The sequence below is a fragment of the Anomaloglossus baeobatrachus genome, chromosome 11, assembly GCF_048569485.1.
Source record: "Anomaloglossus baeobatrachus isolate aAnoBae1 chromosome 11, aAnoBae1.hap1, whole genome shotgun sequence".
NCBI classification, from domain to species: domain Eukaryota; kingdom Metazoa; phylum Chordata; class Amphibia; order Anura; family Aromobatidae; genus Anomaloglossus; species Anomaloglossus baeobatrachus.
The window spans coordinates 104,779,023-104,802,106 of NC_134363.1; the positions used below are offsets into that span (position 1 = coordinate 104,779,023).

The window sequence follows — 23,084 nt, forward strand, 5'->3', positions numbered from 1 at the left end:
CATAGTAGTCCCCACACTGTATGATGGCCCCCCTTAATGTGTCATGGCACTCTACATGATGTGTCATGGCACCCTGGCACCCTAAGTAGCATTCACACAGTATAAGAACCCCCTTTGTAAGTATGAGGGCCCCCATAGTGTCCCCCACTGGTATTATGGGTCTGAAACTGGTGTAGGAGCAGGGTGACTGGTGCTATGGGTTCTGTGTCTGGTGTAGGAGCACTGTGATTGATGTTATGGGGTCTGTGACCGGTGTAGGAGCAGGGTGACTGGTGTGATGGGGTCTGTGACCGGTGTAGGAGCAGGGTGACTGGTGTGATGGGGTCTGTGACCGGTGAAGGAGCAGGGTGACTGGTGTGATGGGGTCTGTGACCGGTGTAGGAGCAGGGTGACTGGTGTAGGAGCAGGGTGACTGGTGTAGGAGCAGGGTGACTGGTGTAGGAGCAGGGTGACTGGTGTAGGAGCAGGGTGACTGGTGTAGGAGCAGGGTGACTGGTGTAGGAGCAGGGTGACTGGTGTAGGAGCAGGGTGACTGGTGTAGGAGCAGGGTGACTGGTGTAGGAGCAGGGTGACTGGTGTAGGAGCAGGGTGACTGGTGTAGGAGCAGGGTGACTGCTGTTATGGGGTCTGACTGGTGTAGGAGCAGGGTGACTGGTGTAGGAGCAGGGTGACTGGTGTAGGAGTAGGGTGACTGGTGTTATGGGGTCTGACTGGTGAAGGAGCAGGGTGACTGGTGAAGGAGCAGGGTGACTGCTGTTATGGGGTCTGACTGGTGTAGGAGCAGGGTGACTGGTGTAGGAGTAGGGTGACTGGTGTTATGGGGTCTGACTGGTGAAGGAGCAGGGTGACTGGTGTTATGGGGTCTGTGACTGGTGTAGGAGCAGGGTGACTGCTGTTATGGGGTCTGACTGGTGTAGGAGCAGGGTGACTGGTGTTATGGGGTCTGACTGGTGAAGGAGCAGGGTGACTGGTGAAGGAGCAGGGTGACTGGTGAAGGAGCAGGGTGACTGGTGAAGGAGCAGGGTGACTGGTGAAGGAGCAGGGTGACTGGTGAAGGAGCAGGGTGACTGGTGAAGGAGCAGGGTGACTGGTGAAGGAGCAGGGTGACTGCTGTTATGGGGTCTGACTGGTGTAGGAGCAGGGTGACTGGTGTAGGAGTAGGGTGACTGGTGTTATGGGGTCTGACTGGTGAAGGAGCAGGGTGACTGGTGTAGGAGTAGGGTGACTGGTGTTATGGGGTCTGACTGGTGAAGGAGCAGGGTGACTGGTGTTATGGGGTCGGTGGCTGGTGTAGGAGCAGGGTGGCTGGTGTAGGAGCAGGGTGGCTGGTGTAGGAGCAGGGTGGCTGGTGTAGGAGCAGGGTGGCTGGTGTAGGAGCAGGGTGGCTGGTGTAGGAGCAGGGTGGCTGGTGTAGGAGCAGGGTGGCTGGTGTAGGAGCAGGGTGGCTGGTGTAGGAGCAGGGTGGCTGGTGTAGGAGCAGGGTGGCTGGTGTAGGAGCAGGGTGGCTGGTGTAGGAGCAGGGTGGCTGGTGTAGGAGCAGGGTGGCTGGTGTAGGAGCAGGGTGGCTGGTGTAGGAGCAGGGTGGCTGGTGTAGGAGCAGGGTGGCTGGTGTAGGAGCAGGGTGGCTGGTGTTATGGGGTCTGTGACTGGTATTAATACAAACATTTCCATAGTTCCTACAAAAGGATGTCAAAAGACATTATAGACTACTCCAAAAGGACTACATGAACAGCAAAGAAAAAATGGAGTTTCCAAGTCCATTAAAAAATTGTAAATTTTATTTTATTTTATCACATAAATTAATTACAAAAGATCATGTACAAAAATACATTACAGAATAAAAGTGAGGCAAAAGAAGGGGAGGAAAATACCCCCAGGCAAGGTGATATGGCTACAATAACATGTGGGGGTTAAGTATTAACCTTTTCCAAGAAGGGTACAATCCAATTACAACTGCATTCCTATCAGCAGTGGATTAAGGTCCAGTCACACTAAGCAACTTACCAGCGATCCCAACAACGATAGGGATCGCTGGTAAGTTGCTAGGAGGTTGCTGGTGAGATGTCACACTGCGACGCTCCAGCGATCCCACCAGCAACCTGACCTGGCAGGGATCGCTGGAGCGTGGCTACACGAGTTGCTGGTGAGCTCACCAGCAACCAGTGACAAGCCCCCAGCGCCGCGTGGAAGATGCTGCGCTTTGTAACTAAGGTAAATATCGGGTAACCAACCCGATATTTACCTTGGTTACCACCGCACGGAGCTACACGTGCAGAGAGCAGGGAGCAGCGCACACTGAGCGCTGGCTCCTTGCTCTCCTAGTTACAGCACACATCGGGTTAATTACCCGATGTATGCTGCAGCTAAATGTGCACAGAGCAGGGAGCAGCGCACAATGCTTAGCGCTGGCTCCTTGCTCTCCTAGTTACAGCACACATCGGGTTAATTAACCCAATGTGTGCTGCAGCTAAATGTGCACAGAGCAGGAGCCGGCACTGACAGTGAGAGCGGCGGAGGCTGGTAACAAAGGTAAATATCGGGTAACCAAGGACAGGGCTTCTTGGTTACCCGATGTTTACATCGGTTACCAGCCTCCGCAGAAGCCGGCTCCTGCTGCCTGCACATTTAGTTGTTGCTCTCTCGCTGTCACACACAGCGATGTGTGCTTCACAGCGGGACAGCAACAACTAAAAAATGGCCCAGGACATTCAGCAACAACCAACGACCTCACAGCAGGGGCCAGGTTGTTGCTGGATGTCACACACAGCAACATCGCTAGCAACGTCACAAAAGTTGTTCGTTAGCAGCGATGTTGCTAGCGATGTTGCTTAGTGTGACGGGGCCTTTAGTCACAACGTACGTTAGTAAACTGCAGTTATTTGCTTACAATTTAAATTCACAGTTATCCCCACAGGAGGTTGATGTGCCCACCAGAGTATAAAGCTGGGTTTACACACTGCAACATCTCAAACGACATTGCTGTAACGTCACCGGTTGTGTGACGCAATAGCGATGTTGTTTGCGATGTTGCAGTGTGTGAAACCTATCAGCGACCTGGCCCCTGCTGTGAAGTTGTAATCGTTACAAATCGTTCAGGACCATTCCTAGGTCCTTTGTTTCCCGCTGTGCAGCATGAAGTTTCAGTGTGTGAAGACTTTGCAGCGACTTTGTTAGCAACTTCCCTTTCAAAAGGCTGCTTATCAACGTCCCCAACAACCAGCTAGGTCGCTCTGCAGGTCCGGATCGCTGTTGCGTTGTTGGCCAGGTTTGCCTGTTTGAACGCTCACCAGAGACTTAGCAGAGACTTAGGGAGGTCGCTATTGCGTCACCAAACCGGTGACGTTACAGCGATGTCCTTTGCGATGTTGCAGTGTGTAAACCCAGCTTAAGGCTAGGTTCGCACACTGCGTCTTTTTGACGCTGCGTTTTTGGCCGCTAAAAACGCACAAAAACGCATAAAAACGCATGCGTTTTTGCCGCGATTTGGTGCGTTTTTGGCTGCGTTTTTCCAATGCATTGCATGGGGGGAAAACGCAGAAAAACGCAGAAAAGAACTGACATGTCCATTTTTTTTTTAACTCAAAAACGCAGGTAAAAAAAACAGATGTGTGCGGACAGCAAAAAAGAAAACTCAGACTTTGCTGGGGAAGCAAAGTCCTGCAGTTTTGAGGCCAAAAACGCACGCAAAAACGCGCAAAAACGCCGCGAAAAACGCACTGTGTGCACATAGCCTTATAGAACCCTCCAAACGCGCGTTTTCGCGTCAGTGTACTTTACTGCTTCATCAGGGAAGGCATAAACCCCCCATCTGTGAAGGACCTTTTAAACACTGGTCATGTGACCGCATTGGTCATCGCTCCAGGGCTTGTCTGCAGTGATCAACCATTAGTGGCTGCCATATCAGCACATGCACACTGCACAGCCACCGCCCCATGCACCACCCCCGAGCCATCAAAGGGCAGTGAGTCATCCACCCCCGTGGGTAAACACGGGAACCAGACGCTCAGCAAACCCCATTTAGATGCTGAATGAGATGCACAGGGAGGGGGCCGGGCAGAGCACAGGCGCACAGCAGGACACCAGGCTGATCAGAGAGCCTGCATATCACAGTGATATTCAGTTCATAGGATGCATCCATAAGTAGAGAACAAGTCAGAATAAAGGGATGTTTTACACATCATATAGGGGAAAGGCTAGTGTGCTCAGTATAACACATTAATGTCAAATAATATATAATAACCACATAACACGTTTATTTCCCTATATGTATGTTCAAAGAGATAAATATATACCAACAGCACCCCCAGGTGATGGAAAAGATTATTGCATCCCATAGGTATATTAACTTGATAATTATATTCAATCCTGGGGAGATGTCCATGTTCTTGAACAGCGATATGAGGCTATGTCCGCACGTTGCTTTTTACCTGCTTTTTTGCTGCTTTTTCAACTGCAGCGTTTAATGGCACAATGGTTGTGTTCTGCTTTTCAAGCAAAGTCTATGGGAATTTGGGTTTCTTGTCCGCACTATGCAGTTCAAACTGCAGCCTTTTTGTGGCAGAAATTTGGTCAAAAACTCAGCTTTGCAGTGCAAAACCCAAATGGCAAAAACAATTGACATGTGAATTGTTTTTGCCATTTGGGTTTTGCACTGCAAAGCTGAGCTTTTGATCAAAGTTCTGCAACAAAAAGGCTGCAGTTTGAACTGCATAGTGCGGACAAGAAACCAAATTCCCATAGACTTTGCTTGAAAAGCAGAACACAACCATTGTGCCATTAAACGCTGCAGTTGAAAAAGCAGCAAAAAAGCAGGTAAAAAGCAACATGCGGACATAGCCTAAGGCTATGTGCGCACTAGGCGTTTTTTTCACGCTGCGTTTTTATGTGCGTTTTTGTCTAAAAAACGCACCCGCGGCTAAAAAAACGCGGCAAAAACGCATGCGTTTTTGCCGCGATTTGGTGCGTTTTTTGCTGCGTTTTTGCTCACTGCGTTTTTAATCAGTGCACAATGCCATTAAAGATTGTTGATGAAAAAAAAAAAAAAAAAAAGGTCTGATGTCATTTCCTTCTTCAAAATGTTCATTGTATGCAGGAGAGCAGACAGCAGCTGCAGAACTACAAGTCTCAGCATCCTCCATTCACTAGTGTATGCAGGAGAGCAGACAGCAGCTGCAGAACTACAAGTCTCAGCATCCTCCATTCACTAGTGTATGCAGGAGAGCAGACAGCAGCTGCAGAACTACAAGTCTCAGCATCCTCCATTCACTAGTGTATGCAGGAGAGCAGACAGCAGCTGTAGAACTACAAGTCTCAGCATCCTCCATTCACTAGTGTATGCAGGAGAGCAGACAGCAGCTGCAGAACTACAAGTCTCAGCATCCTCCATTCACTAGTGTATGCAGGAGAGCAGACAGCAGCTGCAGAACTACAAGTCTCAGCATCCTCCATTCACTAGTGTATGCAGGAGAGCAGGCAGCAGCTGCAGAACTACAAGGCTCAGCAGCCTCCATCCAGGACTGTATGCAGTTTTTTGCCCAAAAAGAAAAAAAAAATGACATGGGCTTCGCCATATTTTTGTATGCTAGCCGGGTACAGCAGGCAGGTACGGGCTGCCCCCAACCCCCAGCTGCCTATTTGTACCCGGCTGGGAACCAAAAATATAGAGAAGCCCTTTTTTTTTAATTATTTCATGAAATAATTAAAAAAAAAAAAATGACGTGGGCTTCGCCTAATTTTTGAGTCCAGCCGGGTACAACTAGGCAGCTGGGGATTGGAATCCACAGTGCAGGGTGCCCATGCTTTCTGGGCACCCCCACTGCGAATTGCAGTCCGCAGCCACCCCAGAAAATGGCGCTTTCATAGAAGCGCCATCTTCTGGCGCTGTATCCAACTCTTCTAGCTGCCCTGATGCCAGGTGGCTAGCCAGGTAATAATGGAGTTAGGGCTAGCTGTATATTATCAGCTAGCCCTAAGCCCGAAATTCATGGTGTCACGCCAATATTAGGCATGGCCACCATGAATTTCTAGTAATGATAAAAAAAAAAAACACAACACACAGAAAAATATTTTTATTAGAAATAAAACACAACACAATTAGTGACTCCATCTTTATTGAAATTAACCCCCCTCCGCAGTAATCCTGGGTCAGGGTCCCACGCCGTCCAATCCGGATCCAATATCATCTGATCGGTTTGCTGGAAGGCAAAGCGATCAGATGATGTGTCAGGTTAAAGGATGTGAATCACATCACACATCAGCTGATTGTATAAAAGCCGATTATACAATCAGCTGATGCATCAGTAGAAAAAAAAAAAAAAATAATACTCACTTATGTGCTCTGCTGATGACCGGCAGCTCCTGCAGCGATCGATTGGACAGGAGTCTGATCCTATACGATCGCTGCCGGAGCTGCCGGTAATCAGCTGATGAAGTCCCCTGACGGCAGGATCAGCTGATAGCCGGCCGGGCGCGAAAAAGCCGGCGAGACTACGATCAGCTGATGCGTCAGGTGACTGCATCAGGTGATCCACCGCCAGGTCCTGCAAGCAAGGTCCTGCCGGCCGGGGAGACTGCACACAGCCAGAGCGGCGGTACCGGGAGGAGCTGGGAGCGGGCATGGCACCGGGACCCTGCGGACAGGTGAGTATATGACATTTTTTTATTTTTCTACTGTTCACTTTGGTTTTCGCCGCTGCCTCCACCTCCCGCCCAGACACGGCGCCGCACGGAGCTGACATGCACAGGACGGGAGGTGGAAGCAGCGGTGACGGTACCGGGAGGATTCATGCTTCTGTGTTTACCAACAGAAGGAATCCTCTTCCTGTACACGTCACTGTAGTGCCCACCCCTTGCGTGTATAGCTGCGTTTTTAGTCATAGAAACGCGGCTATATGCGTTTTTCATTGCGTTTTTAACATCTCATTGAATTCAATGAGTGAAAAACGCAGTGAAAAACGCAGAAATAATTGACATGCTGCGTTTTTGTGGTCACCACAAAAACGCAGCTAAAAAAAAAACGCTGTGTGGGGACAGCACTTATGAAAACCCATTGACATTGCTGGGGAAGCAATGTCACTGCGTTTTCAGCACAAAAACGCGGTAAAAAACGCCGCTAAAAACGCGGCAAAAACGCCTAGTGCGCACATAGCCTTAGTGTCCATTGGGTGATTTGAGCTGGGATCTCCGTAATAACTGCCAATCATGTAATGCAGAGTCTAGGGGTATTAAATAATGAAGAATAATAAAATTAATAAAAAAGAAACCAAAAAATTAAAACCACCAAAGATCCTCCACATAAGGAGGAAAAGAGAAGGAGGAAAAACAAATAAAATAAAATCAGGAAAAATACCATAAGATGTCAATGAAAAAATGCAGGATTTTTAAAGAAATGGAACAAAACTTAGGGATTCATTAAGTCCCTTTGGAGCCATGGTATCAAGAGTGCTTATCCATTTGACCTCGCGTTGGGCCAACAGCTTTTTTATATCCCCACCACGTATACCACAACGTATCAAATCAATGCCCCGAACCATGAAGCATTTGGGGTCACATCCATGGTGTAATTTGTAGTGGCGTGGGATAGTTTTTAATTCTGTAGTGTCGGTCACTGTCTTTGCCGCACCAATGTCCCTCACATGCTCTCTCACTCGAACTCTAAGTTCTCTCGATGTAAGTCCTATATATATTTTTGGGCAACTACATGTTTCCCAATAAATAACATTCGAGCTACTACAAGATATATACTCATTAATTTGATAGGTACGTGACCCATCAAAGTTAGAGAAGTCCGAGCAGCGGGAGACATTGGTGCAGGAAAGACAGTGACCGCAAGGAAAACAACCCTTAAGCCGAGCCCCAGAGCCCAGAAAATTGGTAACCCTTGGTGGTACATAATGACTGGTAACCAAAATATCCTTTAAATTCTTGCACTGTCTAGCTGTCATCAACGGTGCATCAGACAGATAACCCTTGAGAACAGGATCAGAGCAGAGGACAGGCCAGGGTTCTATTATACTCTGGTGGGCACATCAACCTCCTGTGGGGATAACTGTGAATTTAAATGGGTAAGCAAATAACTGCAGTTTACTAACGTCCATTGTGACTAATCCACTGCTGGTGGTAGGAGCAGGGCGGCTGGTGTAGGAGCAGGGCGGCTGGTGTAGGAGCAGGGCGGCTGGTGTAGGAGCAGGGCGGCTGGTGTAGGAGCAGGGCGGCTGGTGTAGGAGCAGGGTGGCTGGTGTAGGAGCAGGGTGGCTGGTGTTATGGGGTCTGTGACTGGTGTAGGAGCAGGGTGACTGGTGTTATGGGGTCTGTGACTGGTGTAGGAGCAGGGTGACTGGTGTTATGGGGTCGGCGACTGGTGTAGGAGCAGGGCGACCGGTGTTATGGGGTCGGCGACTGGTGTAGGAGCAGGGCGGCCGGTGTAGGAGCAGGGTAGGAGCAGGGCGGCCAGTGTAGGAGCAGGGCGGCCGGTGTAGGAGCAGGGCGGCCGGTGTAGGAGCAGGGCGGCCGGTGTAGGAGCAGGGCGGCCGGTGTAGGAGCAGGGCGGCCGGTGTAGGAGCAGGGCGGCTGGTGTTATGGGGTCTGTGACTGGTGTAGGAGCAGGGTGACTGGTGTTATGGGGTCTGTGACTGGTGTAGGAGCAGGGTGACCGGTGTTATGGGGTCTGTGACTGGTGTAGGAGCAGGGTGACTGGTGTTATGGGGTCTGTGACTGGTGTAGGAGCAGGGCGACCGGTGTTATGGGGTCGGCGACTGGTGTAGGAGCAGGGCGACCGGTGTTATGGGGTCGGCGACTGGTGTAGGAGCAGGGCGGCCGGTGTAGGAGCAGGGTAGGAGCAGGGTAGGAGCAGGGCGGCCGGTGTAGGAGCAGGGCGGCCGGTGTAGGAGCAGGGCGGCCGGTGTAGGAGCAGGGCGGCCGGTGTAGGAGCAGGGCGGCCGGTGTAGGAGCAGGGCGGCCGGTGTAGGAGCAGGGCGGCCGGTGTAGGAGCAGGGCGGCCGGTGTAGGAGCAGGGCGGCCGGTGTAGGAGCAGGGCGGCTGGTGTTATGGGGTCTGTGACTGGTGTAGGAGCAGGGTGACTGGTGTTATGGGGTCTGTGACTGGTGTAGGAGCAGGGTGACCGGTGTTATGGGGTCTGTGACTGGTGTAGGAGCAGGGTGACCGGTGTTATGGGGTCTGTGACTGGTGTAGGAGCAGGGTGACTGGTGTTATGGGGTCTGTGACTGGTGTAGGAGCAGGGTGACTGGTGTTATGGGGTCTGTGACTGGTGTAGGAGCAGGGTGACTGGTGTTATGGGGTCGGCGACTGGTGTAGGAGCAGGGCGGCCGGGGTAGGAGCAGGGCGGCCGGGGTAGGAGCAGGGCGGCCGGGGTAGGAGCAGGGCGGCCGGGGTAGGAGCAGGGCGGCCGGGGTAGGAGCAGGGCGGCCGGGGTAGGAGCAGGGCGGCCGGGGTAGGAGCAGGGCGGCCGGGGTAGGCGCAGGGCGGCCGGGGTAGGAGCAGGGCGGCCGGGGTAGGAGCAGGGCGGCCGGGGTAGGAGCAGGGCGGCCGGGGTAGGAGCAGGGCGGCCGGGGTAGGAGCAGGGCGGCCGGGGTAGGAGCAGGGCGGCCGGGGTAGGAGCAGGGCGGCCGGGGTAGGAGCAGGGCGGCCGGGGTAGGAGCAGGGCGGCCGGGGTAGGCGCAGGGCGGCCGGGGTAGGCGCAGGGCGGCCGGGGTAGGCGCAGGGCGGCCGGGGTAGGAGCAGGGCGGCCGGGGTAGGCGCGCTTCTGTACTTCAGCCCTCATACAGCCAGGTCAGGCCTCGCTGTGCTGTGTGGCCGGGCTCCTCCCCTCAGTCTTCTATCGGTCAGTCACCTGCTGCACTGATGTCCTCTCTGCAGGGAGCAGCGCCGTCTAGAGGCCATTGTGTACAGGAGCCGCACAGCGTCACGGTCACTTGCTGCTTCCTCACCAGCACCCCTGCCCTGCCCACAAATATCCTTGCTGAAGACTAGGAACTTTCTGAACAAAATACTCAATAAAGTTTTGTACATAAAAAAATGACAGCTGGAAAGAGGAAGTGACGTTGGTGACGTCCTGTGCACGCTGTGTCTGGCTGCGGCTTGTGTGTGAGAGTGAGGAGGCGCCGGTGCGGACTATGCGGGACTCTCCGTCAATCCTGCTGTGGAGAACACCGGGAGGCTGCAGACAGTAGAGGCCGCTGACAGTAGAGGCCGCAGGAGGAGACATCATGGTGAGTTACTACTAGCACTGACCTGTGGCGGTGACTGCGGGGCGGGGCTGTAGTGGTGAGGAACAGGCTTGTGATTGGTTGTTGTCAGCACTGGGGGCGTCACCGACTCTGTGTAGGACTTTGGCGGCTCTTGCATGCCGCTGTACTGGTCCCCGGTGTAATCCACCACATGGAGCACATGAGTGACAGTCCCCGGCACGCTCCATCCCGCTGTATTGGGGGGGTGTGGGTCGCTGCTGCTCTGCCCCGGCCGCCTCCTGGCTCAGTGACTGCTAAAGGCCCCGTTACACGCAGCGACATCGCTACCGAGATGTCGTTGGGGTCACGGAATTCGTGACGCACATCCGGCCTCGTTAGCGACGTCGTTGCGTGTGACACCTACGAGTGACCGCTAATGATCAGAAATACTCACCTAATCGTTGATCGTTGACACATCGTTCATTTTCAAACTATCGTTGCTGGGGCAGGACGCAGGTTGTTCGTCGTTCCTGAGGCAGAACACATCGCTACGTGTGACACCGCAGGAACGACTAACGACAGCGTTCCTGCGTCCTCCGGCAACGAGGTGGGAGTGACGTTTATGCGGCTGCTCTTCGCCCCTCCGCTTCTATTGGGCCGCTGAGTGACGTCGCTGTGACGACGCACGAACCTCCCCCTTAGAAAAGAGGTTGTTCGCCGGCCACAGCGACGTTGTTAGGAAGGTAAGTATGTGTGACGCGCACTACCGATTTTGTCCGCCATGGGCAGCGATTTGCCCGTGACACACAAACGACGGGGGCGGGTGCAATCACTAGCAATGTCTCAGCGTGTAAAGCGTCCTTTAGATTTTGCGTCTCGAGCTTTTTTAGTTATACAATTAACAGCTGCGATGTTTTGATCCTGTTATTGCATTTAATGCTATATTGCGGTGACCAAAAATCCATAATTTTAGTGTTTGGAATTTTGGTGATTTTGAACTTAGTGGTTTTTTTTGTTTTTCTTTCCTATTTCTTAAAACATTTTTCTTTTACATTGTTTAATCATTTTGCTGGTCTTCCCAGGGCACTGTATGCCTGCACACGCCGATTGCTTCTCATGATCACAGCGGTGCTTCAACATGGCTCTGAACAGCAGAAATGCTGCTCTCCTGTGAGTGTCAGCGCTTTGGCAGTACTCACAGGAAACATGTAATGACAACTTCAGGGGTCACCTGTCACCTCCCATCTATTTCCTGTTCCAGGGAAAGGTGGTTAAGAGGTGACGTGGGGTCATATGGCCAGTGCTTGCGCAGAACGGTGGAGGCAGAGGGGAAAGCGCGGGTACGAGATTATGGACGGGTACTTGCTGATGACAATCACAGCGCCGCCCATAATCTCTTGCCTGCGCACACGTCACCAGCGGTCACACTGTGCTAAGTGCTCAGTCCCGTGAGACTGGCACTGGGCATGCGCGGGGACCGCTGGAGCACTGGGCGGCGTTATCAGCTATGGAAAGGCGCGATGGGGGACGGCGACCAGGAGGGAGAATAACGGATGCCGGAAAACCCGCCCCCGTGACTATAAAAAAAGATTTGCATAGGAAAAGGTAAGACTTTATAAAGTCTTTATTTTGGTCTCACAGGGGGCACAATAACAACAGGAACCTTGCTGGAATGCAGCCCAGGAGCTGCAGAGGGGGAATCTTTTAGGTTTTGTGCAAAATTTCTGCTGACAGGTTCCCTTTAGGGAGACCTATGAATGCCATGGCTATCCATCAGCATCCCACAGTAGCATTTGGGGATTGGGTGGGGGAAACCAATGAGGTGACTGAAGGAGCACTCTCCCCTTTCTGTTTGGATGCTACGGACCACAACATCTAAAGAGTTAAACAACTGGGATCTGAGTTCTTTCCAATCCCAGTCTTTATGACCTCTATAGCCAGCTCCAGGCTGCCCTTGTGGGCCCGCACCACACCGCCTGGCACCTTCACATGTAAATATACGGCAGATGCTGCCAAGTACATTCTGATTTGTCCAATAATTGATTAGGTAATTTTCACTTCATATAAAGAGGTACATGTGGGTGTCTGACTTCCGTTGTTAGAGCTGTATAGGGTTGGTGACATGAAATTACATTTAGGAGACAATGCATGAAAGCGAGGTGTACATTCAATGCACACAGTAACCTGTTCTATGATTTGCCATTCAGTGATCCTATTGGACTGGACAGCAGGATCGCTCACTTATCACTTCTCCAGCGCTGCTGTCCTTTGCCGCCTTTATAGTAGGAGGTGGATCGGTCACTTATCACTTCTCCAGCGCTGCTGTCCTTTGCTACCTTTTATAGTAGGAGGTGGATCGATCACTGATCATTTCTCCAGCGCTGCTGTCCTTTGCCGCCTTTATAGTAGGAGGTGGATCGGTCACTGATCACTTCTCCAGCGCTGCTGTCCTTTGCTACCTTTTATAGTATGAGGTGGATCGGTCACTGATCACTTCTCCAGCGCTGCTGTCCTTTGCTACCTTTTATAGTAGGAGGTGGATCGATCACTGATCACTTCTCCAGCGCTGCTGTCCTTTGCCGCCTTTATAGTAGGAGGTGGATCGGTCACTGATCATTTCTCCAGCGCTGCTGTCCTTTGCCGCCTTTATAGTAGGAGGTGGATCGGTCACTGATCATTTCTCCAGCGCTGCTGTCCTTTGCCGCCTTTATAGTAGGAGGTGGATCGGTCACTGATCACTTCTCCAGCGCTGCTGTCCTTTGCTACCTTTTATAGTATGAGGTGGATCGGTCACTGATCACTTCTCCAGCGCTGCTGTCCTTTGCCGCCTTTATAGTAGGAGGTGGATCGGTCACTGATCATTTCTCCAGCGCTGCTGTCCTTTGCCGCCTTTATAGTAGGAGGTGGATCGGTCACTGATCACTTCTCCAGCGCTGCTGTCCTTTGCTACCTTTTATAGTAGGAGGTGGATCGATCACTGATCACTTCTCCAGCGCTGCTGTCCTTTGCCGCCTTTATAGTAGAAGGTGGATCGGTCACTGATCACTTCTCCAGCGCTGCTGTCCTTTGCCGCCTTTATAGTAGGAGGTGGATCGATCACTGATCACTTCTCCAGCGCTGCTGTCCTTTGCCGCCTTTATAGTAGGAGGTGGATCGGTCACTGATCACTTCTCCAGCGCTGCTGTCCTTTGCTACCTTTTTATAGTAGGAGGTGGATCGATCACTGATCATTTCTCCAGCGCTGCTGTCCTTTGCGGCTTTTATAGTAGGAGGGGGATCGGTCGCTGATCACTTCTCCAGCGCTGCTGTCCTTTGCTGCCTTTTATAGTAGGAGGTGGATCGGTCACTGATCACTTCTCCAGTGCTGTCCTTTTCTACCTTTTATAGTATGAGGTGGATCGGTCACTGATCACTTCTCCAGCGCTGCTGTCCTTTGCTGCCTTTTATAGTAGGAGGTGGATCGCTCTCTGATCACTTCTCCAGCGCTGCTGTCCTTATCTACCTTTTATAGTATGAGGTGGATCACTCACTGATCACTTCTCCAGCGCTGCTGTCCTTTGCCGCTTTTATAGTAGGAGGTGGATCGGTCACTGATCACTTCTCCAGCGCTGCTGTCCTTTGCCGCTTTTATAGTAGGAGGTGGATCGGTCACTGATCACTTCTCCAGCGCTGCTGTCCTTTGCCGCCTTTATAGTAGGAGGTGGATCGGTCACTGATCATTTCTCCAGCGCTGCTGTCCTTTGCCGCCTTTATAGTAGGAGGTGGATCGGTCACTGATCACTTCTCCAGCGCTGCTGTCCTTTGCTGCCTTTATAGTAGGAGGTGGATCGGTCACTGATCATTTCTCCAGCGCTGCTGTCCTTTGCCGCCTTTATAGTAGGAGGTGGATCGGTCACTGATCACTTCTCCAGCGCTGCTGTCCTTTGCTACCTTTTATAGTAGGAGGTGGATCGATCACTGATCACTTCTCCAGCGCTGCTGTCCTTTGCCGCCTTTATAGTAGGAGGTGGATCGGTGACTGATCATTTCTCCAGCGCTGCTGTCCTTTGCCGCTTTTATAGTAGGAGGTGGATCGGTCACTGATCACTTCTCCAGCGCTGCTGTCCTTTTCTGCCTTTTATAGTAGGAGGTGGATCGGTCACTGATCACTTCTCTAGTGCTGTCCTTTGCTACCTTTTATAGTATGAGGTGGATCGGTCACTGATCACTTCTCCAGCGCTGCTGTCCTTTGCTGCCTTTTATAGTAGGAGGTGGATCGGTCACTGATCACTTCTCCAGTGCTGTCCTTTGCCGCCTTTTATAGTATGAGGTGGATCGCTCTCTGATCACTTCTCCAGCGCTGCTGTCCTTTCCTACCTTTTATAGTATGAGGTGGATCGCTCTCTGATCACTTCTCCAGCGCTGCTGTCCTTTCCTACCTTTTATAGTATGAGGTGGATCGCTCACTGATCACTTCTCCAGCGCTGCTGTCCTTTGACGCCTTTATAGTAGGAGGTGGATCGGTCACTGATCACTTCTCCAGCGCTGCTGTCCTTTGCCGCTTTTATAGTAGGAGGTGGATCGGTCACTGATCACTTCTCCAGCGCTGCTGTCCTTTGCCGCCTTTATAGTAGGAGGTGGATCGGTCACTGATCACTTCTCCAGCGCTGCTGTCCTTTGCTACCTTTATAGTAGGAGGTGGATCGGTCACTGATCACTTCTCCAGCGCTGCTGTCCTTTGCTACCTTTATAGTAGGAGGTGGATCGGTCACTGATCACTTCTCCAGCGCTGCTGTCCTTTGCTACCTTTTGGGTCATTCCATGTCAAGTGGACCAGTGGTCCCCTCGACCTACTCCGATTCTGCTGAAAATTTATAAGAATGTACATGTATGTTTGAAAAGAGGTTCTGTAAATTTTTAGGGCCAGATCTTAAATACATTGGGCACTGTTGACCTTTCACTGGAGGTTCCACCAAGCCTGCGGCTTCAGCTAAGAGGATTTTCCTTTCGTCACGACAGCACCCACGAGAGAGGGATCCGCCCCCTTCAGGACAGGAAACCTACAGATAAAAAAGGGGCAGTCCCCCTCCCTCATCAGTTGGTTTCCTGTCCTGCATGGAGAGGAACCTACAGTACCTGGGTCCGGTTGAGTCCATGCGGTCTCCGAGGGAACGGCGGAGCTCAGGGTCCAGAAGCACGGTCGGTGGAGCTCCCCTCGTGGACTCCGTCCTCCGGTGCACCTCGTCCTCTTCCCTTTGGTTCGGCTTTGCCTCCAGGGTAATAACGCCTGCACATGCGCACGCCTGGCCTCTGTGGTACAGCAGGGGGGCCCTGCCGCGTCGGCGCACGCTCTCTGCTCTCGTGACCCGGAAGTGCACAGGAGCGCTTCCGGGGGAGTGGACCGGGCAGGTTCCTGGTGAGGCCCGTGGACCCCTCCCTCCTGAGCCGGACGCGGCGTGATCGGTAAGTTGCTGTCTGTGCACGGAGGCCGGCGCCTCTCCCTGTGTCGCGGGCTGCGCCTTCCGGCTGCACGGCGGGTGCGATGTGTCCGGGGCCGCGTCCACGCTCTGTCTCCTCGGCGGTGACCCGGCAGTGCACGGAGGATCGTCACGGAGTCTCTGCCTGCGCCAGTCCGGGGTCGGTGCGTGGCATCGGGCCGGGATCGGGCTTTTGGAGCTGGATTCTACCGCATGGCCCCGGGGCCCCTGTGGCCTCTGTGATCACCTGGCCCCCTGTGGCCCCTGTGGCCTCCGTGGACTCCTGGCCCCTGTGGCCTCTGTGGACTCCTGGCCCCTGTGGCCTCTGTGGACTCCTGGCCCCTGTGGCCTCTGTGGACTCCTGGCCCCTGTGGCCCCCTGTGGGCTCCTGGCCCCTGTGGCCCCCTGTGGGCTCCTGGCCCCTGTGGCCCCCTGTGGGCTCCTGGCCCCTGTGGCCCCCTGTGGGCTCCTGGCCCCTGTGGCCCCCTGTGGGCTCCTGGCCCCTGTGGCCCCCTGTGGGCTCCTGGCCCCTGTGGCCCCCTGTGGGCTCCTGGCCCCTGTGGCCCCCTGTGGGCTCCTGGCCCCTGTGGCCTCCGGGCCCCTGTGACCTCTGTGTATCCTGGCCCATGTGGCCTGTGTGTTTTCTGGCCCATGTGGCCTGTGTGGCCTGTGTGTGTCCTCCAGGCCTCTGTGGCCTCTGAGCCTTCTGGCCTCTGTGGCCTCCTGGCCTCTGTGACCTCTGGGCCTCCTGGCCTCTGTGACCTCTGGCCCTCCTGACCTCTGGCCTCTGGCCCTCCTGACCTCTGGCCTCTGGCCCTCCTGACCTCTGGCCTCTGGCCCTCCTGACCTCTGGCCTCGGGCCCTCCTGGCCTCCGGCCTCTGGCCCTCCCGGCCTCTGGGCCTCCTGGCCTTTGCGCCTCCTGGGTTTGGGTCTCTGGGCCTCCTGGCCTCCTGGTCCCTGTACCTCCTGGCCCCCGGGCCTCCTGGCCTCGGGCCTCTGTGTCTCTTGGCCTCGTGCTTCCGGGCCTCGTGCTTCCTGGCTTGTGCCTCTGTTCCTCTGTGCTGCCTGCCCTTGGTCCTCTGTGCCTCTTGGCCTTGGTCCTCTGTGCTGCCTGCCCTTGGGCCGCTGGGCCTCCTGGCCTTGGGCCGCTGTGCCTCCTGGCCTTTGGCCGCTGTGCCTCCGGGCCTTGGGCCGCTGTGCCTTCTGGCCTCGGGCCTCTGTGCCTTCTGGCCTCGGGCCTCTGTGCCTTCTGGCCTCGGGCCTCTGTGCCTTCTTGGCCTCGGGCCTCTGTGCCTTCTTGGCCTCGGGCCTTTGTGCTTCTTGGCCTCGGGCCTTTGTGCCTCCTGGCCTCGGTGCCTCCTGCCTTCGGGCCTCTGTGTGTCCTGCCTCTGTGCCTTGTGCTTCCTGGCCGCGCGCCTCGGTCGCCTCCTGGCCTCGTGCCTCCTGCCTCTGTACCTTCTGCCTCTGTGCTTCCTGGCCTCTGTGGCCTCCTGGCCTCTGTGGCTTCCTGGCCTCTGTGTGGCTTCCTGGCCTCTGTGTGGCTTCCTGGCCTCTGTGTGGCTTCCTGGCCTCTGTGTGGCTTCCTGGCCTCTGTGTGGCTTCCTGGCCTCTGTGTGGCTTCCTGGCCTCTGTGTGGCTTCCTGGCCTCTGTGTGGCTTCCTGGCCTCTGTGTGGCTTCCTGGCCTTTGTGTGGCTTCCTGGCCTTTGTGTGGCTTCCTGGCCTCGGTGTGGCTTCCTGGCCTCGGTGTGGCTTCCTGGCCTCGGTGTGGCTTCCTGGCCTCTGTGTGGCTTCCTGGCCTCTGTGTGGCTTCCTGGCCTCTGTGTGGCTTCCTGGCCTCTGTGTGGCTTCCTGGCCTCTGTGTGGCTTCCTGGCCTCTGTGTGGCTTCCTGGCCTCTGTGTGGCTTCCTGGCCTCTGTGTGGCTTCCTGGCCTCTGTGTGGCTTCCTGGCCTCTGTGTGGCTTCCTGGCCTCTGTGTGGCTTCCTGGCCTCTGTGTGGCTTCCTGGCCTCGTGCCTCTGTGCCTCCTGGCTCCGGTCTCTGTGCCTCTTGGCCTCTGTGCCTCTTGGCCTCTGTGCCTCTTGGCCTCTGTGCCTTCCTGGCCTCTGTACCTTCCTGGCCTCTGTGCCTTCCTGGCCTCTGAGCCTCCTGGCTTGGACCTCCTGGCCCTGTGCCTCCTGGCTCCGGCCTCTATGCCTCTTGGCCTCTGTGCCTCTTGGCCTTGTCGTCTTGGCCCTTGTGCCTCTGTGCCTCTTGGCCTCTGTGCCTCTTGGCCTCTGTGCCTCTTGGCCCTTGTGCCTCTTGGCCCTTGTGCCTCTTGGCCCTTGTGCCTCGGTACCTCTTGACCTCTTGGCCTCTGTGCCTCTTGGCCTCTGTGCCTCTTGGCCTCTGTGCCTCTTGGCCTCTGGGCCTCTTGGACTCTGTGCCTCTTGGCCTCTGGGCCTCGGGGCCTCTGGGCCTCTTGGACTCTGTGCCTCTTGGCCTCTGGGCCTCGGGGCCTCGGGTCCTCTTGGCCTCTTGGCCTCGGGGTCTCCGGGTCGTGTGGGCCTGTGTTCTCGTCCTGCGTCTCTAGGCCTTGCGCTTTTGTGCTTGCTCCTTGCGGTGCTCCTGCCTTGCGCCTCTGCTACCTTGCGCCTCCCTGGCCTTCCACCTGGCCTGGCGCCTCGGGCTTCCTGCTTCGCCTCTGAGTCTCTTCTCCTCCTCGTCCGGTACGGTGCTGTCCCTGTTCCTCTGTCTCTTGGTCGCCCTTGCTTCTGCCGGGCGTGTTGGCGCCCGTCCGGCCCTGTCCGTTGGTCCTCCCTTCCTTGGGGTGTTCCGGTTCAGGTTGTTCTTCTGCCGCGCGGGGTGTCTTCGGGTTTTTTTCCCGCGCTGGGTGCTTTCTCCATTCCTTCGTTTCGCTGCCCGATCGTGGGGGGGGCTCTGTCCTCGCCTATGTCGCTAGGTCGGCCCCTTGGCGGCGGGGTTGGTCTTTGTTCTTTGTCTTTCAGGATTCCGGCTGTGGTCCTCGCGTGGCGTGGCGTCCCTTGTCCCGATGGCTGTGGGATGCTGTCTCCCTCTCGTCTGTGGTGAAGCGAGTTCCTCTGGCCTCTTCGGTGTCGGATCCTTCTCCTGGGCGGTGGCCTCCCCCTTGGGTGGCTGTGGCCAGTGTCTCCATCGATGGTATTGTACGGCTGCGCCCTGGTCCTCTCCGTCCGCCTTTTCCGGGCTCTGCCGGCTAGCCTTTGTTCTTCCACTGTCTTCCGTTGGAGGCTTGGCCCTTCGCGCGGTTTTCCCACCCTCTGAGTGTATTCTCTCTAAGTCTCTCGTGGGTGCTGTTGTGACGAAAGGAAAAGACTAAATTACTTACCGGTAATGGGATTTTCCTGAGTCCACGACAGCACCCTTTACACCCCTGCCCTTTCTTGTTTGTTTTTCACCATTTGGTGTCCTGGGATTTGTCTGTTTTGTATATTCATTCATTGGCGGTTCCTCTCCCGGTTCTCTGCAACCAACTGATGAGGGAGGGGGACTGCCCCTTTTTTATCTGTAGGTTTCCTGTCCTGAAGGGGGCGGATCCCTCTCTCGTGGGTGCTTTCGTGGACTCAGGAAAATCCCATTACCGGTAAGTAATTTAGTCTTTTGCAAACTTTGGCACATAGCCATTAGAGTTCTATACTGGCTATAATGCTGAAATTTGGCAAACTAGCTCAACTTTTGCTGCTAAACACAAAATTATTACCGGCTATGACAAAACAATATTTCGGCCGCAATTTTGTGTCAAAGTAGCTTGTAAAACGCCTCGCATAAAGTAAAGCCTAACTTTGCCCATATATAACTCAAGACCAAAAACCAATAGTAACTGGTGCTTTGCCCTGTACACCAAACATCTACATGACTTTGCATTGCTGCAATATCACGGTCAAAGCATATGTATTTGTGGAAATATTGACACCCACATATGATGACAAACTTAAAAAAGCCGAATTTTACCTATTTTTTTAGGCCAAATTTCTCAAAAAGGATACCCCTAAAATATATTAATTCTGATATCATTAGAAAGAGCACATTTTTCTCTACAAGGATCATTGGTTTTTTTTTTTGTTTTTTTTTTTGGAGTCTCTCCGTTTAAGAAAAGAAAAATGCCACTGAACTTGGTGTTATTTATGTGCGTAATGCATTGATTTTTTGTTTGATTTTCAGATTCTTATCATGTTACAGAGTTGTATTGTTGCTGGCAATGTCTATTATAATCAAAAACATATAAACCTTTTTATTTATGAAAAGTTATTGACTAATAATAATAACTAATAATAACCAGTGATTGCTCACGACATGACACAGTTGCAGTCCACACTTTCTTAACAGTAATTGTGGAGTATCTCAAGACTCTCATCTATGGGATTCGTCATATCCACTACTTCAGCGATGGATCTGCAGCTCAGTACAAAAACTTCAAAAGTTTTCTCAACTTGTGCCACCACAATGCTGATTTCAATATCAGCGCTGAATGGAATTTTTTTGGTACCAGTCATGGAAAGTCGCCCTGTGATGGGATTGGAGGGACAGCAAAGAGGTTGGCAGCTCGTGCCAGTCTTCAACGCCCAACTGAAAACCAAATAAATACTGACCACGGTGGATTTATTCAACTTTTGCAACAAGCAACTGCATGGAATCAAGTTTTTGTTTTTTTTTTTTTTTGTTCCAAAAGAAAAAAATTGACGAAATACGGGTAGATCAAGAGGAAAGGTTCAAAGATGGACATACAATTGCTGGAACAAAAGAACATCACCAGTTTGTGCCAATTGATGACAAAAAGATTCACATTTCAAGGGTGTGAAATGACCCATCATCTTTCCTTGCCCATGTAGATAGATCTGTCAGATCAGAAATGCCTTTTGTGCCAATTGCAAACCTCCAGCCAGGGCAATACATTGCCTGCATTTACAATAGGAACTGGTGGATTGGAAATATTTTTGAAATTTCAGTCGACGACCATGATTCATTAATACATTTTATGCATCCTCATGGACCAGCTAGCTTCTTTCACTGGCCTGTGAGAAATGATACATGCTGGATTCCCAAGCAGTCGATCATTGCAATAATTGCAGCACCAGCTGCAACAGCAATGGGCCGACAATACAGCTTCTCTGAACCCATTATGTTGCAAATTCAGCAACATTTCCAGACCACTTAGACTGAACATTATGGCTTGGGAACCAACAAAAGATACCCAATATTAGGCTTGGGATCCTAGGCAAAGACACCCACCCTCAGGCTTTGGAACCTGTGATAAAGAGACCGCCCGTGGCTGGCCTTGAACGGCTATCAGCCATGGCTCCTAGGCAATGGGGCTGCCAATTCTCGAAAGACAGCATTATTACAATTCTTAATAGGATTATAAGACCAATTCTTAGGGAATTGGTTGTGGTATACCCACCATGGACCAACGCAAGGGTTTGAATAGTGCAGTTACCGTTCATTGCGTATTAATAAATAACACCATGTTCAGTGGCATTTTTCTTTTCTTAAACTGAGAGACTCCAAATAAGAAACCCTAATGATCCTTGTAGAGAAAAATGTGCTCTTTCTAATGATATCAGAATTAATATATTTTAGGGATACCCTTTTTGAGAAATTTGACCTAAAAATATGTAAAATTCGGGTTTTTTAAGTTTGTCATCATATGTGGGTGTGAATATTTCCACAAATACATATGCTTTGACCGTGATATTGCAGCAATGCAAAGTCATGTAGATGTTTGGTGTACAGGGCAAAGCACCAGTTACTATTGGTTTTTGGTCTTGAGTTATATATGGGCAAAGTTAGGCATAAATTTTATGCGAGGCGTTTTACAAGCTACTTTGACACAAAATTGCAGCCGAAATATTGTTTTGTCATAGCCGGTAATAATTATATCGTGTTTAGCAGCAAAAGTTGAGCTAGTATGCCAAATTTCAGCATCATAACCAGTATAGAACTGTAATGGCTATGTGCCAAAGTTTGCAAAATCCTCTTAGCTGAAGCCGCAGGCTTGGTGGGACCTCCAGTGAAAGGTCAACAGTGCCCAATGTATTTGAGATCTGGACCTAAAAATTTACAGAACCTCTTTTTTCAAACATACATGTACATCCTTATAAATTTTCAACAAAATCGGAGAAGGTCGAGTGGGGACGATTTTTAAAACTGGTCCACTTGATGTGGGATGACCCTTTTATAGTATGAGGTGGATCGGTCACTGATCTCTTCTCCAGCGCTGCTGTCCTTTGCCGCTTTTATAGTATGAGGTGGATCGGTCACTGAGCACTTCTCCAGCGCTGCTGTCCTTTGCCGCCTTTATAGTATGAGGTGGATCGGTCACTGATCTCTTCTCCAGCGCTGCTGTCCTTTGCCGCCTTTATAGTATGAGGTGGATCGGTCACTGATCACTTCTCCAGCGCTGCTGTCCTTTGCCGCTTTTATAGTATGAGGTGGATCGGTCACTGATCACTTCTCCAGCGCTGCTGTCCTTTGCCGCCTTTATAGTAGGAGGTGGATTGCTCACTGATCACTTCTCCAGCGCTGCTGTCCTTTGCCGCCTTTATAGTAGGAGGTGGATCGGTGACTGATCATTTCTCCAGCGCTGCTGTCCTTTGCCGCCTTTATAGTAGGAGGTGGATCGGTCACTGATCTCTTCTCCAGCGCTGCTGTCCTTTGCCGCTTTTATAGTAGGAGGTGGATCGGTCACTGATCTCTTCTCCAGCGCTGCTGTCCTTTGCTACCTTTCATAGTAGGAGGTGGATCGGTCACTGATCACTTCGCCAGCGCTGCTGTCCTTTGCCGCCTTTATAGTAGAAGGTGGATCGGTCACTGATCTCTTCTCCAGCGCTGCTGTCTTTTGCTGCCTTTTATAGTACGAGGTTTGGAAAATGATGGCAATAATCACTATATAAGCTTTTAGAGTGGCGCACATTATACCCTTCATTGAATCCAGAACTAGAATAAATTGCAGTTATAAAAAAAAAAAGTAGAATTAGTTTTCTGAAACTCTTGTAAGTGAACGAAAATGTCAGCCACAGCCCTGCCAGCCCGAGCCATTCATGTATTCAGCATACTTGTCACACAGACGTGTGATGGGACAGTCGGGAGCACTCGTTTTTGCAGCTCAGCAGTAGCTGGGGAGTCGCCCGTCTGTGCCCAGATAACAGTTCCTGTGCCATATACTCCGCTTTGGTTATAAGAATTCAAGTCCGGCCTGAGCCCCACTGATAACAGTGCAGGTCCCAGGTAGAATTATCCAGCGGGGTGGGGTCCTGCTGACTATCTATCCCACCCCCTGCCTCTTCCATTTTATCAGGGTGACCACATTGTCCCTCTCATATCCTCCGGACTGTCACTGTAGTAAGGGCTGTTAATGAGAGAAGACACGTGGAGCTCAGGACCATCGAACTGGTAAAATGGAGAACAGGAATGTGCAGGTAATGTGTGAGA

General features: G+C 52.5%; 1 protein-coding gene across 2 annotated transcripts in view; it reads left to right on the forward strand.

Moving 5' to 3' along the window:
• Positions 1–10,041: 10,041 nt before the first annotated feature.
• Positions 10,042–23,084, forward strand: part of HMBS (hydroxymethylbilane synthase) — a 37,794-nt gene continuing 24,751 nt past the window's right edge. The window contains exon 1 of one of the 2 annotated variants that reach the window (XM_075328715.1): positions 10,042–10,226. In XM_075328715.1, the coding sequence (XP_075184830.1) occupies positions 10,224–10,226 (3 nt within the window). In that variant the 5' untranslated portion in view covers positions 10,042–10,223. Of the gene's footprint in view, positions 10,227–22,899; positions 23,072–23,084 lie in introns of those variants that run through there. The other variant, XM_075328714.1, reaches the window with a different exon arrangement.